Source organism: Lutjanus erythropterus, chromosome 6 (assembly GCF_056507025.1).
Source record: "Lutjanus erythropterus isolate fLutEry1 chromosome 6, fLutEry1.hap2, whole genome shotgun sequence".
Taxonomy (NCBI): Eukaryota; Metazoa; Chordata; class Actinopteri; order Lutjaniformes; family Lutjanidae; genus Lutjanus; species Lutjanus erythropterus.
In genome coordinates, this window is record NC_139322.1 from 27,875,616 (window position 1) to 27,896,783 (window position 21,168).

At 39.2% G+C, this 21,168-nt stretch overlaps 1 protein-coding gene across 4 annotated transcripts in view; it reads right to left on the bottom strand.

Annotated features, from left to right (window-relative positions):
• Positions 1 to 21,168, bottom strand: part of acot7 (acyl-CoA thioesterase 7) — a 76,369-nt gene that overhangs the window by 36,298 nt on the left and 18,903 nt on the right. For 2 of the 4 annotated variants that reach the window (XM_084721489.1, XM_084721487.1), the window contains exons 4-7: positions 15,406 to 15,497; positions 14,368 to 14,482; positions 13,174 to 13,188; positions 12,930 to 13,016 (exon numbers count right to left, since the gene is read on the bottom strand). In XM_084721489.1, coding sequence (XP_084577615.1) covers positions 12,930 to 13,016; positions 13,174 to 13,188; positions 14,368 to 14,482; positions 15,406 to 15,497 — 309 coding nt within the window. The remainder of the gene's footprint in view (positions 1 to 12,929; positions 13,017 to 13,173; positions 13,189 to 14,367; positions 14,483 to 15,405; positions 15,498 to 21,168) is intronic. The other 2 variants (XM_084721491.1, XM_084721488.1) reach the window with 1 other exon arrangement.

The following is a 21,168-nucleotide window of genomic DNA, read 5'->3' on the forward strand; positions in this document are numbered from 1 at the left end:
TTTCAAGTCCCAAACTGTGGTAAGAACTTTTCAACTGTAAGTACAATGTTCACTTTTACTAAAACCTTGCGATGATCTTCACCCAGTTTTACTTTTTTGTGCCTGAACTTAAAACCCCACCAATCAATATTTTATAGATTAATAATGAATCAACGGAGCATTTCTATTAACTTTCTATTTTTCTATTAACCTCTCTTAGCTTAATGTTACTGTGGGGTTCAGCCTCAATGCTACCATCATTTCCAGCAGCAGGCAGATGTTTTCAACAAAAATCCAGTGAGCAGGCCTCTTTACTCTACCTGCTCAGCACCATATAACTATAGCAGTTTTAGAGTAAAGAGACACACATGTGACACAGATGTGATCTGATGTTGTGGATTGCAAAATGGAGGAAAAGACAGAAAATAACAAGGTGCAAAGAGAAGAGACAGGTCAGAAAAAAACATCAGAAAGTGTCTGAAGCTCAGGATCATTTAAAGTTGTAAGAAATCTCACTGTACAATCAGTGTCTATTGTACAACTAAAAACACAACATCAATACAACACAAGGTGGCCTCAACATTGCTATTTAACATAAATATGATCGCTGGTTGAGAAGAAGATTAAAGAATGAATTACATGAATTATGGCTATATGTAGTGGCGAGTGAAGAACATAATATTGTGGCTAGTCGTGAGTTTGCTATGTCTTAGCTCAAGAAAATAACCCCAGAAAACATCTATCTTGGCAATTTCCAATTTTGCATAGAGTTGATAAAACTAAACATGATGGTAATGTTGTTAATAGTGGCTGAAAAAGCTGCAACACCCAGAGATATCACATAAATACAAGCTCACTTAGTTTCTTCTCAAAACGTCCTGACGTTGTAGTTGTGTGTTCATAGTCCGCTGCTAACCTTTACATTCTTATATACTGCCCCCACTGTTCATGTGCTATATTGGGCATTTTGGACACTATGGGGCTGTGTTGGAAACACATGTCCAAATGAACGGGTCTTAGTTTGTGCTAAATACCTATTCTGGTTGTTTGCCATTGTACTGATCCTTTGTTCTATGTTTGTACTCCATATCACAATGTGTGGTCTTGCAGAAATAAAATCTAAAAAAAGAATTTAAAATGTAGATATTCAATTTATCTGGTGCACTAGAAACCCATGAATAAAATGTTTAGCCGAATCAAGTGGAGGACTGCACTGTCCTTGAGCCCCAAAGATGCTTGTCTTTATTAATCACTACCATCAGTGGAACTGTTAATGCAACTCCTGCAAAAAAAAAAAAAAAAAAACCCTCTCCTTGTACAGTCGATGTAAAAGGTTGAAGTGAGGCTCAATGTGAGACTGCAAATGAGGACAAGCGAGGCCAAGACAGCCCTGGGCCTGGCGTTACACATTCACAGGGTGACATGGCACACTATGACTCTCCCTTTGCCGTAGGGTGGGAACTCGAAAGGCAGAGGGAGGGGGGAGGAGGGGGGGACTGGAGTTGGTGTGTACGAAGAGGAAAGACAGCTCACTCCAAATGGGGAAAAAAGGGCAATTAGTAACCAAGTCCCCAGTGCAGCCCAGTTGGCCATGGGGCAGAATACCTCTGTGATTAGATTCCTTCTGACGATTTCCCCAAATCTTCGCGCACAATGCTGTCCATCGGCAACAGGCATGAGAACAATGAAGGGAGTCTGCCGGGCAGCTCTTGTCGCCCGTCAACTCTGTCAACTAACTTCAAGCCCTTTTAATTAGAACCAGCTCAGACACAGCACACTGCACAAGGCACCCACTGATGTGAGGAGGAGAGGGTGTGAGACCGACAGATATCGACAGCAAAGCAGGCGTGACCTCTGCCTCCCTCACATACCCTCTCATCACGTCTTAAACTGCCTCCTTCCGTGTTTGTGTCACTTCTTCCCTGATCTTGCCCTCTGCCTACCTTTAAATCCACCCTATATCTCTTTCTGTCCTTCTCAGTCCCCTCCCCAGCGAGGGCTTTAATCATGGACAGTATCAAACGGCTCAAACTGCCTCCTAATGAGCTGTTACTATAGAAACAGCTCCTGTTAACACTAGTGCCACGCAGCAACCCACCCACATCCTCTTGCAAAGTCCTATAAGCTGCATATTTTTTGGTATATTTTACCATTCCAGCTGTGGTGAGCCTTACAAAACACTTCAACAAATTAGTATGTGGCCTTAAGTTCTTTAAGCGAGTGCTGTCATGGTTACTGTTAAACTGTAAGCTCCGTGCACAGCACAGGGCTGGGAAAATCACTGAGATACGATTCCTGTAATGGAAATTCTGTCAGATAAAGGGCTTTCAGATGGAATGCACCTCTGGCTGTGATGGTAAAGGTCATCGTCTCCTGCAGATTACATCTAGAAATGTAGAACATGGCCTTTTGTAACAGTAATAAACATGGTTAATTTCTGTTCTCTTTTTTAACTTGGTGATGTTCATTTCACCACTGGAACATCTGCTCTACTTTGTATTTGGATAATAGTATCAGCTTGTTGGTGTCAAGTTTGTCTCCCTCAAAGTGTCCTCTTCCCATCCTGCTGTCAAAATTCAGATGAGAGAAACTCTGAGTTGATAAAAATATTGATACATTCATCTGGGCTGGCTTCAGTTACTACTGTACACTCACAGTAATATACACAGACTGCTGTGATTGATGGAGGATGTCTGAGCTGTATGCGGCCTGATGGGAACAGCTGCAGCTGGGGTTTATTACTGTGAATAAATGTCTTGATATAAATAATAAATATCCACGTAACAGGAAAGACTATGGAAATTAGTCCAAAGTGTACTGGAGCACACTATCAAAACAAAACAGAAAACATCTGGTATTGAACCACTAGTAATTTACAGGGTTGCATAGTGCAAATAAGCACTTTCCTTAATCGATCATTGGTAACATAATGATTACTTGTTATAAAAAACATAAAACATTGCTTACACCAAACAATACCCAATGTGTTTTTACCCCTCAATTCAAGATTTTTTCACAGCAAAATATTGCAAATCCTTTGACAGGATTAAATAGCATATGAAACATATTCAGTTGGAAAAGTCTGCATATTAAACACACACACAAACTTGAATAAAGATAACAAGCAGAGCGTGCTCATAAAAACAATCTGTTATATTTCAGAAATTAATTTGACATACAAAATAATTTGCTCGATTGATCAAAACTCTTAATTTAATAAATTGTTTGTTTCAATCTGTGTGCTCCAGTATGATATAGACCAATTCCCCAGGTCTTTTCTGTTCTAAAATTGACCTACGCTTGAGAAAACCGGCCTGCAATTCATTCAGTTAAGGGATGTTTAACCTCTTGCTTCAGCTAATAAATATCCATTTCCAGCCCCTTTGAGCAGATCTGTGAGCCCTTAAACATTCAGTGTTCTCCGCCTCCAGCTGAACGCCTGCATCATAACATGAAGACCAGTTCCTCTGCAAAACAAACCCAAAACAAACCATTTGTGGAGCCAAGGAGCAGAAAACACAATGCTAATGATCATTTTCTGCTTTTAGAAACTTGCTAGAAAACAATATGAGTGCATGTGTGGAGAAAGTCACCCTCCTTTTTACTTAAGTTTTTTTTACAGTATGTCTCAAATTGATAGACTAGACCGGACAAACTGACGGCTTGTTGGTATCACTCAACTTATGTCTGTACAACTGACTCTGTCCTTTGACTCTTATTTTGGGTACTCAAAAAAAAAAAAACCTTGAATGTTGTAACAAGTCCCAGAGTCAAATAGAGGCTTAGTTACACTTTATTTTGGGTTCTTGTGTTGAATCAATTTGGTGCAGGTTGTTTAAGTTGCACCTTTTCTGTCTTGTATTGATTCTATGTCAGTGTTTAGTACAAGTAAACAAACCCTTCATTCAGGTAATGACTGCTCTGATGGTGTTGTAGCTGCTTTGTTGTGTTTTTGGTCTGGTTTTGATTAATGCTGCGCGGTCTCAGACATACAGTATATACCTGTGGGATACACACATCACAATAAACATGTTCAAGTTTCCACATTGATTTCAGTTGCATGTAATTAAAAAAAAAGTTTCTGCCACCTTGGAGTTTGGACGTCTATTAGAAAGGCCAGACACAACTGTGGTGATTTTTTTAAAGTGGAAACTTTTCAGCCCCCTAGAATTTCCAGACGCTGCTATTATTGTGCCACTGCGGCAAAGACTGTAAGTGTTGTGTCAAAATCTGTTTCTCTGTTGATATGCATTCCCCTTTGATTTACTGTGCTATGCCTAACCATAACCACCCTTCAACTGGAGGGCAACACTATCTGACGGGGAGCACACTTCAGCACAACGCCAGATCGTTTTCTGATTCCTCAGAGTCAAAGCCCACCTCTGTGAAGAAAGGATCAACACCACTCTGGAAATTAAAGAGGAGAAATAAGTATGCTAACAGAAGAGGTACACTGAACTAGACAAAAATTTATATTGAATCTTCTGAGCTATTGTAATAATGTGCATTGCATAGTAGTTTGAGTAACATTATTGCTTTGCACAAACAGATAACGGCCCTGTAATAGACCAGTTTGTATAGTTAAAGCTTATAGGGAACCAAACTAAACATAGTCCATGTCATTATTCTACAGTATATCCATTACATCAACAATGACTTCATAATGATAAGTTAAAGCAAAAAAAGTTGTCTATTTCCACTTAAAATTTAGTTTTGTTTTTTGTAATGTAAAATTTATACAGATAGATTGTTACACATATTTTATGACATGACATCTGAGTAAATCAGTAAAAAAAAATTTGATTTTTAAGTCAAGTTTCCTCCAGCTTTAATGATCGTCGTGGCTGTGTGGTCAATAGTTTGTTCCTGGAGCACATCGACATTTTGTGGGTCTGTCCTCCCTGCAGAAGTGAGTTTTCAGAAGAAAATTTGGTCGTATGTTTCAAGCTCTGAAGCTCCTTCAAGCATCCCCTGATACAAGACATGCACTGATCATGTATGTGAATATTACCAGGCAGTATTATTGTATGTACAGTACTGAGATTGAGGTTGTAGTGTTTAATTGCAGTTAAGTTTCTAGTTAGGATTTTTCTTACTTATTTTTGGTATTTGACTTATTTCTCGTTTACTTCTTTGAGTGTCTTTATGCTTTTTTGTTTACTTTGTTATTCTTATGTGTGATTTGGCTGCTATAAGTCCCTTTGAAAACAACAAATCATGTTATCAGTGAATATTTAATCTAGTAGGATAGGAAGAACCTGCGTGTCTTTGTTTTCACCTGGATATCCTGATTTTCAAAGACTCTTCTCCAGAGTTTCTGAAAGGCTCCACCAGTGCAGCTGATTCAGTGTTTTATTTCTGAATCAATGCTGGTTTTGAAGGAGACGGACAGAGGTGGAGGTAGTGGAAGCAATCCACACACACAAACACACAAACACTCACACTCCTCACAAAGGTCGATCACACAAGCTCCAGTGGACATATCCCTGTCTCCCTGAATTCCTCTGTCTCAGGCAGTGACATGTTTATATACCCACTGAGCATAGATCAGAGCAGAGGACAGATAATATAGAGCCACAGTGACGGATGTGTTCCTGTGCTCAGACAATCCCTGGTTTCTCTCTGTCACAGACACACACACACACACACACACACACACACACACACACACACACACACACACACATACACACACACTCACATCCTGCATTAAATCGAAGCACACCAACAAGTTTAAAGGCACCTATCTTTATTTTTCTCTCACACACACATACACACACACCAAGGGATGTAGCTTCACACACATGTGCACGTCTAGCCAATGATATTTTGGGCACAGATGAACATCAAATGAAACAGTGAAGCATAAAATCTGCAGAACACATCAAATCATCAAACAATGTGTCTGCAATTTTTCATTTTATTTATTTGTTTATTTATGTATTTACTTATTTTTGGGTCTGTTTGTTTTAATCAGACCGCAGTGGTGGTGTCCACCTGTGGCAATCAACTGCTGTTTCCATGGAAACAGGTGGTACGCTTCCTTAGAACATGAAGGAAGGAGCGAGGAGGGAGAGAAGGAAGAGAGAGCATAAGATAATGAGGAGAGGTGGGCAGACGGTAAAGAATAAGAAACACAAATAAGCAAAGTAAAGGAGACAAATACAAAGAATGTAGAGTTAACAGGCTCGAGTCAAAGTTTGCATGCATGTTGTATCAACTGATCAATGCTGGCTCTTCACAAATGTTGTCCATTTTTCAAAATCATTAAAACATCCTTTGAAACTATAACAGCTACCACTCTGCCTTGCAGTTCATTTTCATTTTCCAAGGGGCATTATCAACACAAACCAAATTGCATCTGGACACGAATGGATAGCTCTACAACCACTCAGAACAACAAAACGTGATGTTGTTGTGCAAGCAGGACACAAAATGGCTGCCACCCGATTACAACCTTTCTCATCTTGATCTGTGTTTGATCAGCCCTGCCTGGTTTGACAGTTTAATCTAAGTTTTGTGAGCTTGAGCTGTTGCTCTGGCTGAACTTGCTGACAATCAGAGCAACAAAAGGTGTGACAAGTGGCTTTTCAACTCCGGACTGGTGATGCTCTTTTGTCAATCATTGTACAGAACCCGCTCCATATTAAATTAACAGCTGTGATTGGCCTGACCGGATCCGAGGCTGGTTGGAATTCTGTCTGAATGAAAGAGTGGCGAGCTGTATCTGCCAGAGCAAATGACAACACAAGCTCAGCAGATTCGGCTGGTTTCCAGAGCAGGAATTTGTGCCAGTTCAGCCAAAAGAGCATTAGTAAGGTCAGGTACTCATCTCACAATCTGCATTCTAGTTCCTCCCAAAGGTGTCCAAAGAGGTGAAGGTCAGGGCTCTGTACAGACCAATTAAACTCCTCCATACCAAACCTGTCTAACCAGGTCTTTAGGGACCTCACATTGTGCACAGAGACACAGTCAGACTGGAACAGCAAAGAGCCTTCTCCAAACTGTTGCCACAAAGTTGAAAGGGCCTAATTTACTAAAATAACTTCATATCATGTAACATTAAAAGAACAGTTCACCCCAAAATCAAAAATGCATATATTTCCTCTGGCCTCTTTTAGGGTGTGACTGAAACACCTGAACACAATAATTAGTAGGGTTATCCACTGACCTTTGGTAATATAGTGTATCTGTCCCTAAACTCCTGCTGCCACTGAAGTATATGGGGATGAACAGAATTGATTGCGCTGCTCAAGCCTTTGAAAACTTACATTTAATATCAGCAACTGTTTCTAGTAATGTTCAGTCACTCTGAATCATCCACAGATCTCACTGTAGATATCCGCTTCTTCAGTAGAAAACTTTTCCCGTCTCAGAACCTTTGCAAACTATCTGCATGGTTTAATACAACTAGAGGTAAGTGAAAAAAATTCTCTCATTGTGATCAACAGGTGCTTCTCTTTTGAAGACATAAAATTGAAAAACGACTTGTTAAACGAGGACTGTCATGTGCTCACACAATGGAGAATGAGATCCTGTACAACTGTCAAATCATCCCTGACCAAGTCTGGTATTACGCTGACACAACTGTATTAGCCCGCATTAGCGTCAGCGACATAATTGTCAAATCTCTGGCTGGATGGAGGTGGTGTCACATTTTGGCTGCGCTATTACCGTCCGCAGTCAGTCAGTCAGGATTCATTGATGGAATATTTAATAAGACAACAGACGATGTTTTACAGAGGAAACAAGGAAGAATTGTTTTCACGCTGCATGTGCTCACACTGAACACGGATGCATGTGTGTTCCTGAATGTTCATGTGTTTGTGCATGTGCTGCGTATGTTTCCGTAAGCTCAAGCTAAGTAGGCCACTTGTCCACACCACAAAAGGGGAGAGATACAGTAAGCGAACAGCCCATCATCATCATGTAGAAGTCAGTTTGCTTCTCTCCAACAAGAGTGCAGAGAGAACAGGGGGAGCAAGTAAGACACAGTGGGAAAGAAAGAGAGCGCTGCACCCTGGCTGCCTGACCTGACTCGGTTATGTAAACAAAATAAGTGTAGTGAAAGCAGCAGTAGCAAACAACAGGGAACATTGCCTAATGAGCGATGGCATGTAAAGAGAGCGAGAGCGGCAGTGTGTGTGTGTGTGTGTATACTAAATGACCTGCATGCTTGTTCCACATTTGATTTTTAATTGGACAGATTTCTCAGCGCAATTGCCAAATTAAAAAGGCAAGCATGACACGTGCGACACTTATCTGTCCCGCCCCGCTCCCTCCTCCTCCCTTCCTGCCACCCTGTCCTGTCTCAGTCTCTTTCTCAGTCAACATCTCTCTTCTGTTTCTCCTCCTCACTATCTGGTGTCTCTCTGATGGCCTCTTTACATAGCTGACCTCAATAGACATGGCAGTATGAGGCAGGAATATCCTGCCAGAAACAATATATCTCAGCTGATAAAAAGCATCTGTTCTGTGCCGATAAAATGTTGGAGTTGTTACAGATGCAGCCGGGAAGGTTTCCAGTCACGGTTTGCTTTTTCATGTTGTTTGGGGCATCAGATAACCAGGTTTTTGTTACGTGGATACGCTCATTAAATTAATTGTTTATCTCACTTTTAATCTTAGTTTGCTGCTTTCTGTACCGTTTACTCTGTGCTTTGTCAGTTTTTCCATAAGTACTTTGTGAACTTTGTTTTTAGGAATCTGGATCAAATCAAGCAGGGAAAAAAGACCCAGGGAGCAGGGGCGGATCTGAAGGGGTGGCATGGTGTGATGTGTGGTGTTACCACAGCGAAGCTCCAATGTCCGAACAGCCACAGATGATTTGCAGAAGACATGCATTACCACAGTGTTAAATACCAGACCACTAAGGAGAAGTTGTCAGAGAGATTCCCAGCCATAGATCCAGCATGTAACCACTGTAAAATTATCCAATTTTATATAGGTAGACATTTTGGAATTGTTCTAAGCTAGCATTTTATTGGACTCTTGTGTTAAAGATACCTTCAGAGGTTCTTGAAGTGCCTATTGATCCCTGTTCTAAAAGTCTCAGGTCTTTTTTGGAATATCCTCTGATGTCTGAACAAGTTGCAGTGTGATTTCTTGGCATTCTGTTCACTGCCTGCTAGTTGTCTAATTCTACAAAATTAGAAAGATGCAAGTCCTCCATCTCGTATGGATGAGAAAAATTCTATGAGTTTAGAAAAAATTAAACACACTGTGAGGTTCATCTGGCAAATTATGTAGAAATTTTGCAACCTTTTGAAGAGGAGGTAGAGGCATTCTGATGTGCTTACAGTGCTTCAATTAAAGGGTTTTTGTGCAGAAGTAATACTTTCACTTTTTTGCAAGCAAAAAGCCTCTGAATGCATTTTCTGAAAGCACAATCCAAACAACAAAAATAGCTTTTCTGCTTAAAGATGATTGAATAGGCCCAGTCAGAAATTTGTAACGAGGTCAGAGGACGAGTCGTAGAGGGACAATTTGGGCCTCTGAGTCGTCTAGTTGGTCAGCGGAGCACAGAATTGGAAACGGCATCAGCACCATAAATTTCCTGTTACAAAGACTTTCTATTTCCCATTTGTTGTTCTAGACGTCTATTTCCTGCTTCGTCCTTGTCATTCTGTTCCTCACCATTACTGCCATGCTCATAACGGCACAGAGTGCTGTCAATGCAGGGAAGACACACAACTACAACAAGCTGAGCAGTTATTACAGCAATGCAACACACACACACACACACACACAAACACACACAGAGAGAGAGAGAGAGAGAACAATCACTCAGTACAACCCAAAGTAATTACCTCCAAATACTGTGAACCAAACACACACGTTTTATCCTTACATCCCTCAGCCATTCACTTAGGAGAATATATCTACTAAAAGCCCTAAAATTCTCTCTCAAGGACATTTCACTTTGGATTAAATTCAGCAGTATTTCTTCTTCTGTGCCTCCAATGTGTTCCCACAGGACACGATGTGCCAACGCACAGGCTGGAGGGACATGCCAAAGGCCATAAAACAAACCTGACCTGTGATACATAAGCAATGGAGGAATACATGTAATAATGTATACACATGTGAACCAACTGTATATGTAAGTGTGAAATGATTGAACACTCATTACAGATGTTTCTTTACTCTCAAACTGTGTTTCTCCTTCCCTCAACTTCAATGTTCTTCTTCTTCTAAACCTCTGTCCCTCTACCCAGTCCTCTCTGTCTTTCAACTCCTTTCTATATGTTCTCTGCAGGTGTCTCTGTTTCATCCGCTCCCCTGCAGGTTTCCATACTGTATTGAATGGTCATGTCTGTCCCTGCCTTGAATACCAAGCAGCCAGATGTTGTTCATGAGCTCTTTTTGTTTCACATGTGTGAGAACGACAAGGAAACCTGACAGATACTGGGAATTTAATTGGCAGAGGGCGACTTGGACACACTAGGCTCTGAAGCAGCCTGTCAGCAGCTGTTAGGATCAATCACACAGTGTGGATGTACATTTAAACTTTGAATAAAATTAAATAAAGCAGTAAAATTTGCATTGATCTGAAAGTTGCAAGAGTATAAAAATCGCTTCAGACATTTGTTGCTTTGTAAATCTCCCGTTGTCCCGCATATGTGTGTGTGTAACACGAATATTTACATTTTTAGGGGACCAAGGCAGGATAAGCTGCTATGGGGTTTAAAAGAGCCACATCTAGCAATTGTAGGTCCAAAAATGACTACTGCAGTCCAAATAGAAAGTTGGAGCCATAGACGGTATTTTAAATAGGGTGAAATCCTATCACACTGTGCAGGTTGCAGGAACACTGCAGCAGCACAATGATGAGCGCAACATTGTAATTTGACAATAACAAGAGATGATGATTCTTCCACTGTAAGTTAATCCACTATTTATAACTGTCAATTGTTTTTTAAAGCTCAGCCTGTTATCCTGAAAACAAAAGTCCACTGCTCTGAATATACACACTCTGGAGTTTGAGTTCAAACTGTCTGCCTTCTGCCTGCCAGACCCCTTTAACATACCGGTCAATTTAACTCCTTCTCAAAGATTATTAATAATCTGTTACTACTCATAAACAGCAAAGATTCGGCATTAATTGTACCTCTAATTAATGTGAAACAGGAAAACAATAACACAAGTTATGAGGAGGTATAGAAATTTTAAAGGAGAACACCGCAGCTGTAGCGTTGTTGTATGTAGACATCATAAGAGACCTACTGAATGTTCCTTGCATAGACAAATACTGAATACACTGCAAACTATTCTGTCATTCTAACAGAGAGTACAAAGCTTGAAGAGTCTTAATAGTGGCCTCTATCATGAAACAGTAAAAGTAAGGAGATACTGTCGGATTTATAAGACAAGGAACTGCATGCTCCTCTGTTATCATGCACTCGTCACTGCAATTTAGAACATTTTCAGGTAAATAACATCATCTTCATGTTTTTGAACACTTTGGTCACCAGTGAAAGATGAGCTATTTTTTCCATAATTCAAGTATTTATTTTCAAAACAGTCACTTGTTGTCACATGGCGAGATATAAGAAAATAAAAAGAGAAAAAAGGGACAAAGTGAGAAAAGTGTGACCAAAAGTGGTCCCAGGCAGGAGCTGTAGATTTATTTCTACCATCTTTCTCATTGAGCATACGCTTTTGTCACTAATTTTGACATTTCTTGTTACTCTATGGCCTCTAGGGGTTTTTCAGGTAGTTATTTTTGACCACTAGAGGACAGAAAAACTCCAAAACAAGCTCAGACTAGCACTGAGATCCTGTTGGCTTAGCTTGACAAGTGCTAATCTGTTAAAGATAGACTGAGTAGGATTTGTTGGTTGCTGTTGGGAAACACACCACAAAGGCAGCTGATTGCTGAGTCTCTAGCCCACATTTGGGGGTGGTAAAGCATCTACTAAGCACAGCAAAATAATGAGAAAAAAAGAAGAAGGCGGGGTCTCTGCGGAAGTAAGCGTCGCAACACACATCTGGTGGGTCATGGATGATGATTGAGAGGTATTACTTTGTTATGATTCTATCCATTGTTTTTTTAGAGGAAAATCCTGTATACTGTATTTTGTCTTTAACAAAGAACTGCTTACTTTCACACCCTGCAGGCACAGACCAGACATGAGCATCAGTTGGAGTCACATTTTTGTGCATCAGATAAATGCAAGTCCTGTACTCATTGGCCCTTTAGACACCTGAGAAAAATATCTTGGTCTTCAGCTGCTAGATGATTGACTTTCTTCACAAGTCACTGGTTCATCTCACCACTCTGCCGCTCATAATGGGCAGGAAGCGTACGCTCAGCCGGTCTGAGCTTGTTTCTTGGTAACGGCTGCCTACAGTTTTACAGGGGGGTGGTGAGAGCCATGAGACTCTACTACAGGGTGACCCATGGACAAAATCAGATATGATGATATTTTTGATCAAATACCTTGATAAGAATCATCAGAACACAAGTGAGTTGCAATGTCATACTCATATCACTCATATTAATGATTCAGGTGGGTCAGAACGGGTCAGTTCTGGTACTGAGACGTGCGGTTGCAAGTGTGCAAAACTGGCCCTGTGCAGGACTCTGATGAGGTCCAACATCTAACACCATATCTAGCCTCATACCACAATATCAGCATAACATCGATATATTGCCTAGTTCTGTCATATTGTGTTTTTCTGGGAGAAACAAAACAATGACCTAAAAGCAGCTATAAGCTTATTAGAGCTTATAACAGCTAGTCACACATTGCAGGAAGTAATTTCATTCATTCATCAAAAGAAATGCTTCAGTCCCATCAAAGATTCCTTATGTCTTCTCAGCAACATGCTATGGACATTTTGGAACTGACTCTGAAACTCCCTGGCATTAAGATGTAAAGTCGACCATCCACCTAATGACCTTCTCAACGTAAAATCTGAAAATGAAAGAGAAACATTAAACTCACCTCCATGAACATAGTTGTGTAGTGTGCAGTCAGAGGGGCCCACCAAATGGATCAGATTGGACTGGCTGAAGCCAACTGTGTGTTGTTCTGCAATGCAAACAAACAAAACACAAAATGTCAAAAATGACAATATTTGTTTGAAAAACTTGCAAGTGTGTATTTTGCCCAAGCTCGCGTACAAAAACACATGCTTCTACATGCTGCCCCTGTACTGACATGCAGCCCGCCAAACAAGCTAACATACCTTTAGGTGGATCCTCTGCGGTTGAGTAAACATGGTGAAACAGAGAATCAGTTATCAATTTTAATGTTATGATGACTGGATACATTTAAAGAGATAATATGCACCTTTTAGTTTACCTCAGTATTTAGCAATAGCAGTAAAATGTCAACATTTTTTTTTTTTTTTATAATTTAACAACAGAAAAATATAATTTGTATGAATGTCCAAACCAGCCATTCCGGCATATTTAACAGTTATCAGTGGCAACCAAAATTAAATGTCTTGTACTGAAGAGAGCCTTTGCTTTTGATTTCATGCTGCATTTCATCTTCACAGCACTGAGCTGTAAAAGGTACAGCGATGGAAATCCATTGACACACAACATGGTTCTGTATTATTTGAACCTGAAGGTTCTCCTATTACTACAACAACCAAATGGATCTTAATTCAGGCCCAAACCTTGTGCAGTGCCTCTGTGTTAAGTAGAGGTGTTAAACTATTTGCAGGTGATTACGGTAGCTACAATAACAGATATAAGAAAGAATTTCGGTATTGGTATTTGGTATTTGGTATTTGCAACATCTTTCAATACAAATCGGAGCATGAATGGTAGGTAACACTTTTTTGAAGGGGCATACATAAGATCGATATGCCATGTATATGTCATAAACATGCCACAACAGGCAAACCTAAAGCTTCATGTATTAATATTACATTTAACTGCCATATGTGGTATATGCTGTATGGTATAATTTGGACCTGCCATAAAGGCCAGTTTGACAACCAGAAATACAGTATGGAAGTGATTTAAAGAGTTTCCTGATTGACAGATAACTAGCTGTTCTTGCACTAAAGTAACTGCTAAAGTAACTGTAGCTACTGTTAGATAGTCAGCTTAGTAAGCCATGCAGCTAGTGGTCCTATTAGCATATTTAGCACCAGGATGCCAGGAGCCAAACAAAGCAAGAAAACCACCTTGGTACTGTATTCTCATTGTCAAACGGGCCTCTCTCAGTTTTGCAAGCTGGGTTCAGACAGGTGCCAAACATAAACATTCATTAAGACTGATAGGTGCCATGTCATGGTTATGACGGTGTTATGTCTTGCATACCATGCCAAATAAAGTGTTACCGAACATTATCTGCACCTCAGATCTCTGCTGAATGGTAATTGCACGTCAGTATTTGATTTGAAGCCTTTTGGGTCGGATGTTACCTGGATTGGGTACAGGTGGCACCACCTCTTCAATCCTCGCTTTGGTCTCCAGTCTCTCCATCTTTTGAGTCTCGTAGCGCTTTCTGCCCTCCTCCTCTTGCTCTGCACTGGCATACTACAGACAGAACATATAAAGTATGAACATATGTACAGGTAAATACACCCACAGAAATGCATTTCTCTCCATAAGTGCATACAGTATAAAGAATTTTTTCATCCAGGATAACCAAGCATGTGAAACAGGCTTTTCAAAAATATCAATATATTTTTCTTAATCAGATGGCCTCTCGTTGATTTCTGCTCATGTAATTCTCGATACATATTGAGCAGTGGAGCCCCCCATAACTGTTTCTATCTTTGGTCAACATCTTTCTTTTCTTCTTTTAATAACCCAACAGAGTGGGCTTCTACATTCTCATCTTCTAAAAGAATAATAATCAATCATTAATACACAGAGGTGTGATACTAAGTAACACACTAGTTTTTGAGTGAGGACAAAAAATCTATCTTTATAAATTATTTTGTATACAGACTTTTTCAGCGATTCTGATTTCAATTAATATGAAAATCTAATTTTGACAACCTCGGAGCAGACAAAGCCTTGAGGACCCCCTGATATTGTTGGCACGCCCTTAAAGGGGCCAGGATGCCAGGTTGGGAACCAATGATATAGAGGGACAGACACATTTGGAAAAGAAAAAAAAGCTAATTATCTGATATAACATACATAATTATTAAGTATGAGGTGGTGGCACTTCTGCTTTACGATGATAATATAAATACTTAACATAGCATTATATAGATATGTTTTTATATTTGTATGTAATATAACATTTGATACTGTATTACTCATATCTAGTAATGATATTATGTTTGGATTGACTGTCATAGTACTTACAAGTAGAACATACAAACATTTAGTTAAATTCATCCATATCTTTTTTTCATATGGGAAGTCAAATAGAGACAGAGAGAAGCTGACAGGTGAAATGTCACACTTCGGTCCACGAAGGTCAGAGCAGCCATGTTTTCATGTACCTTGATGGGCGGCACCTCCATGATCTTGTCGACATTCTGCAAAGAGCAGGGGACGTACCACAGCGCTGCCTTGTTGGCCAGCTTTTTGGCACCTGCAGACACAGAGAAAAGGTTGAATTCTTGTACAGAGGAAAATGTCAGTCTGGAATTTCACGGTTTTCTTCCACCAAATAAACTGACACAATTTTCTCAGAGTTTTGTGACTACAGACCAATAAGCAAGAAATTTGGACATGTTCTTTAAAATAAAACAACAATGGAGCAAACCACTTTGAAACGGCTGTTGTCAAAACAGACACTTTTATTAATACCCCAATAGAAACCCAGTAGAGTTTTTAACAAATCCAGAGGCGTTGCCTGAAGATTAGTCTTTCTTCTGCAAACAAAGGAGAAGAAAACAAATGAGGTCTTTGTTCAAAGACAGTCGTTCATTTCTATTCAGAACAAAACCCGCACACATTCGCTAAACTCGGTCCCTCGGTTGGAGCAAGGTTTAGCATAATCCCTAAATCCTGAACTTTTTGCATTTTTAATGTTGTGATTATAAAATGGTTCAAATACAGCTACTCACTCATTAAATTCTCTGTGCAAATATTTATACAGCACGTAGTTTTTGTCTGTGAGTTGCTGTGGGTGAAAATATAAAAAGGTGTTGACTGAATAATTACACAATATCTGACACAGTTAACATTTTAGTGCAGCTTCTATCTTTCAGACCTGCAAAAATGACCAGAATTTATGTGGGTGTTAATAATATTATTGATAATTTATGCAACAATGATTACTTTGTTTTCATAAGTGCTGAATAAAACCGCTGAAATCCTGAGAAATTTTTACAGGTCAGATCTAGATCTAAGCTAATCTTTTGGGCAAAGTGACCTTCTATTGGTGCTAAGAAGTTCCTAAGGTCATAAAATAATGCTCATTATTAGAATATTCAATACTCTACTATTTTCTTTTCTAAACAGATGAGAAAGAACTTACAATGACTAGTAAATGACACAGACATATAATACAAAATCAATGTTATTAAAATAGATGAAAAAATTAAAGAAATTACAGGGATTTGCATAAAAAAGACACGTCTTAATCACTTAGCAAAGGTAAACAAAAAAGAAGAGCAGAAAAGAAGAGCAAAGACTTTAAAAATAGGGGGCACAAATCACAACAACAAGGAATGAAAAATACTGTCTCAAATCTTTCTACATTTTTTAAGAGATTAAACAATTAGTTTGAAATTATTTATAAACCAAACAAAGGAGGGCTTACTAGTTCTCCATTTGCTACAATGAATGATATTTAAGAATGATTATATTAATCATGTCAGAAATGGAATTTAAAGTATCTATATAAAAAAAATTGACAAAGGTAAAAAGTCAGAATGTCATTTACTTTAAATGATATCAAGTATTTTATATTTGAGTAGTTTAAGTGTATGGATATTACATATTTAAACTATTACATGTCATTTTTTGTCCTGTGTGTGAATATCTTGGAAATAACAGCTGTCACTTGAACATTTTGGAGTCTCCTTCTTTACGAATCCATAAATAAAACCCTTTTGATCATCCATGAGTTCAGTACACACATGCATCTTCCTGTGAATATATATAGCCTCTGACATTTCCATAAATAACTCCATGTACAGTAGTGCATTAAACGTTTCGGTGGTTGGGGGCTGTGGCACTAGCTCTGCCTTCTTACAGAAAGTTAAGAACCAGAAGATCAGAAGACAAAACTCGTGGAAATCACATCTCATAGCAATCAGGCAGAGAGGTTGCCATAGTGATCTGTTCTATTCTGCCTACACTTTTTCTCTTAATTCGCTAACAGAGAGACAGAGAGAGACAGAGAGAGAGAGAGAGAGAGAGAGAGAGAGAGAGAGAGAGACAGAGAGAGAGGGGAGGGTGCTATTTTGAGGTTGTGTTGTTATATAGCACAGAGGGGAGGCACGCAGATTAAAGACAGCACGGGGGCCAGCAGGTTCAAATGAAATCACTGTCTTAACGTGTTAAAGGCTATTACATGATGTGGCTGCTGCACCGCCTGATGAACGGATGTGGGTTAATGTGTCTCTGTAGGAGTGATGGGGCTCATATTTAGATTCCTTTATTTGATGCTATGGAATTAAAGCACATATTTTATTTAATATGATATATTAAATATGAAAAAGTAAGTTTGAGTAAGTAAGTTTTCTTTTAATGTTGTATTGGCCATATTTTTACTTTATTTACTTGCATCATATACATAGAAACTTATAGCTGTATACATGTGCACTACATCTACATGGACATAAAAACAGGACATCTCATAAATTAAAAAAATCCTTGATGAAAATGAAGAATTGAGACTGTTGGCACTGTGATCAACGGCAAAATCAGACTTTGCAGAGGGAAATGAGAAATTAAGAGAAGAGAGCAAGAGCATCTTAAAGGCTACTCTTAGGGAATAGCATTTGCATTTTACACCCGAGTTAAAACCATGCAGACAGCTGGGCTCAGTTACCATGCCGACCACGCTTCTCTCCTCCTCCTCTCATTGGTTCCCGCCCTTGCCAGCAACCAGGAAGTTGCCCACAGGAGAAAGGCATATTTACATATCCTTGACTCTACCAAGAGTGAGTGACTCCAGTCTATTATTAGCTCCTGCTGGACCTTTTCAGTGAACTGTGTTTAGGATGGAGGGAGGAAGATGAGGAGGAGTGAGGGACTGAATGCAGGAATGAATCGGCCATTTAAGAACCATTCCCAGTCCAACTGATGACCTTTTTGACCAGAATGTAACCAGGGAGCTGGCTTTGAATTTCAAATCCCTCTGCATCAAAAAAAAGACAATGTCAATGTTTGACCATGTCCACGCCTGGAATACAGCCTTCTTACCCTCACAGTATATCTACAAAAACAGCACATAAATGCTCCTCATCATGCACCTCGTTTGGAGTAAGCCAGATTGAGACAACCACAGTCATGCACCTACATGTAGAGTATTTATCTAAATGCATTTAATCTGGTTTCTACTGTAAAATGCCTGTGCAGAAATGTTGATAACTACTGAGAATGTGTTTATCACCATTTCTTCCAATGAGATTTAAAAACAAAAGATCCAATAAGTGATTATAATGACAAATGCTGAGGTAGTATCTTAAATAATAAATCATGATTTTGAGATTTCTCTTTATTTTGCATGTTTAAGTCATTATTGTGAGCTATTAAGTTATTATTTTGAAGTACTAAGTCATTATTTTCAGACACAATGTCAACATTTTTAGATACTTAGTCATTATTTTTGAAATACTAAGACATTACTTTAAAATTGTAAGTCATTATTTTGAGACAATAACTCATCATTTTCAGATACTAGGTCATTATTTTGAGAAAAGCTTATTATTTTGAGATACTAAGTCAGTATTTCTAGACACGATGTCATTATTTTGAGATGCTGTGTCATTTTTAGATACTGTCATTATACTGAGAAACTATCTCATAATTCTGAGAAACTATTCTCATATTATCATTTAAGAAATTCTCTCATCATTTTGAGATACTTTGTCATGATTTTGAGATAATAAGTCATTATTTTCAGAAGGTTTCTCATTAAAATGACATTATTTTGTTTTCATCACATTAGACGAAGAGTGCTTCAATATTTTACTGCATGTGTTTCTATGTGATAAACAGAGAGCTGAATTCAGTCACAAAGGAAGAGTCAGTAGCAGGAGGGACAGCTGGCTTACTTAGTTAGCATTAATTAATTAGTGAATAGGAAGGTTTTGGCTGCAACCACCCTGAATACAAGCTGCACAGATCTGCTCACTCAAATTTCCACTCTATGGCAAAATGCTTAATAAACTGACTGATAGCACTGTGACTTTGTGCATGTTTTTTCAAGTTCATCTGATGGCGGCTTTAGAACAAGGAGCTCCTTGAATGTAAAAGGACACTCTGGCGGCTATGGTGACAGCTGAGACAAATGGCACCAAGCAGTGGGCAGTGGCAGGTACTTTTTCTTTAATTGATGGTGTATTGGTGCAGCAGTGCATTGAGTGCATAAATGTGCAGGGGGTAAAAATCAAATTCATCTGACTGTCTGGTGTGTCTGACCTAAAATGTTCAACTTGCAGCTGATTAAAGGACAAAAATCCAGCAAATCACAAGCACCAGTAGCTGCTGTAGAGCAGGCTTAGACACACAGACGGTGCTTTTTTAAACTATATGATAGGCAGCAGAATTCCCAAACACTATGCTCTGTCATATTTAATTATAAATTAGAGCCTTCTTTGGGCACTGATTTGAGTATTCACATGGGTGCTTAAGTGGAGGAAACATCCCTCCAGCACTACTTATGCATCATCCAATCCCCTTTAATCTACATTTAAGGCATCAATCATCACTTCATACCATTCTTGAAATTTCTTAAATGCACATTTTCTGTTCTGAAAGACTTTGTGCGGTCTTGAATCCCAGTCTGCACTAACCTAAGATCTTTAATCTCTCATCTAGTGTTTCCTTTCCTCCTCTTTTTCCCTTTCCTTCTTGAAAATCCTCTTTTTCTTTCCATTCATCCATGTCTTTCACCTCCTGCAGTTTCACTTGATTTATCACTGTATTTTACTCGTTCACCCCTCCACTCTCCCCTCTGACTCCTACCCACTACTCTTCATTCTTCCTCTGAGCTGAAAAACTCCCTTGTTTTCCTTTCTCCTCCCTGAACAGTCTTTTTTCCGGGCACAGAGACAGTGCAGCGAGGATTGTTCTTGCTGCTTGATCCTCATGATCAAAACCACAGATTTTCCATTGTGCTGAGCCAAGACTCCATTACGTTGAACTACACTACAGCCCCACTGTGGGATGTTACAGCCTGATATGAAGAGATGAAATCATGCCAGGAGCAGAGCTTTGGGATGGAGTACTTTGACTGAAAAAAATATCCAATACTCAATTTGAACATTATGGTATATTTCAACTGTACACTGAAAGATATGAACATCCAGTTATGGAACTGGTTTCTTGATATTGAAGAAAACAGTCTGACAAGAAAGATCTTCATATGGGATAAACAAATGACTGGCTCTTGGCGGAGAAATGTGTGCACATTATTCTATAACTATGGGTTGGGTATGTTGGGTATTTGTACGTTCAAAAACATTCTGTGCATATTCAATGAAAAGAACAATGGGCTGATGATGTATGGACTAAACCCGAACTGTGTGCATTTAGGATGATAAAATATGAATGTGGTACTGAGAATCAGTGCTGGGAGTAATGCGTTATAAAGTAACACAAAGTAATTAGGGTATTTAGATGACTTTTCATTGCAACGAGGAACATTAGTTTTGCAAGTATTCCATTATTTAGTTACATTTTCAAATAGGCAGTTAGCTACCATTATATTTTTACTGCATTTTCACCACTATAACATGCACCCTGCCTGGACCTGTCACTGGAGGAGACTCTGAGGGTGATTTTTTTTTCATTTGAGACGGAGGACAGACAGCCATCTGTCTCTGCCGACACTGAAATCTCAGAGTATCAGGTCGGGTCTCGAGCTGTAAGTTTCTTTGAGTCAAATCAAACACCATCTAAACTGATACACCTGCGGAGAGGCTTCTTAGCTTTGGAAGCTGCATGTTGGCGTGTGTTTTAAAGGGACAACTAGTTCATTAGTTGCATGTTAAAACATGATGTAGGCCAAGTGAGTCAGTTTTATTGTTTTGGCTCTCAGCTTTAGTACACCTTGGGGGAAATTTTACCTTTCCCATTGTTAA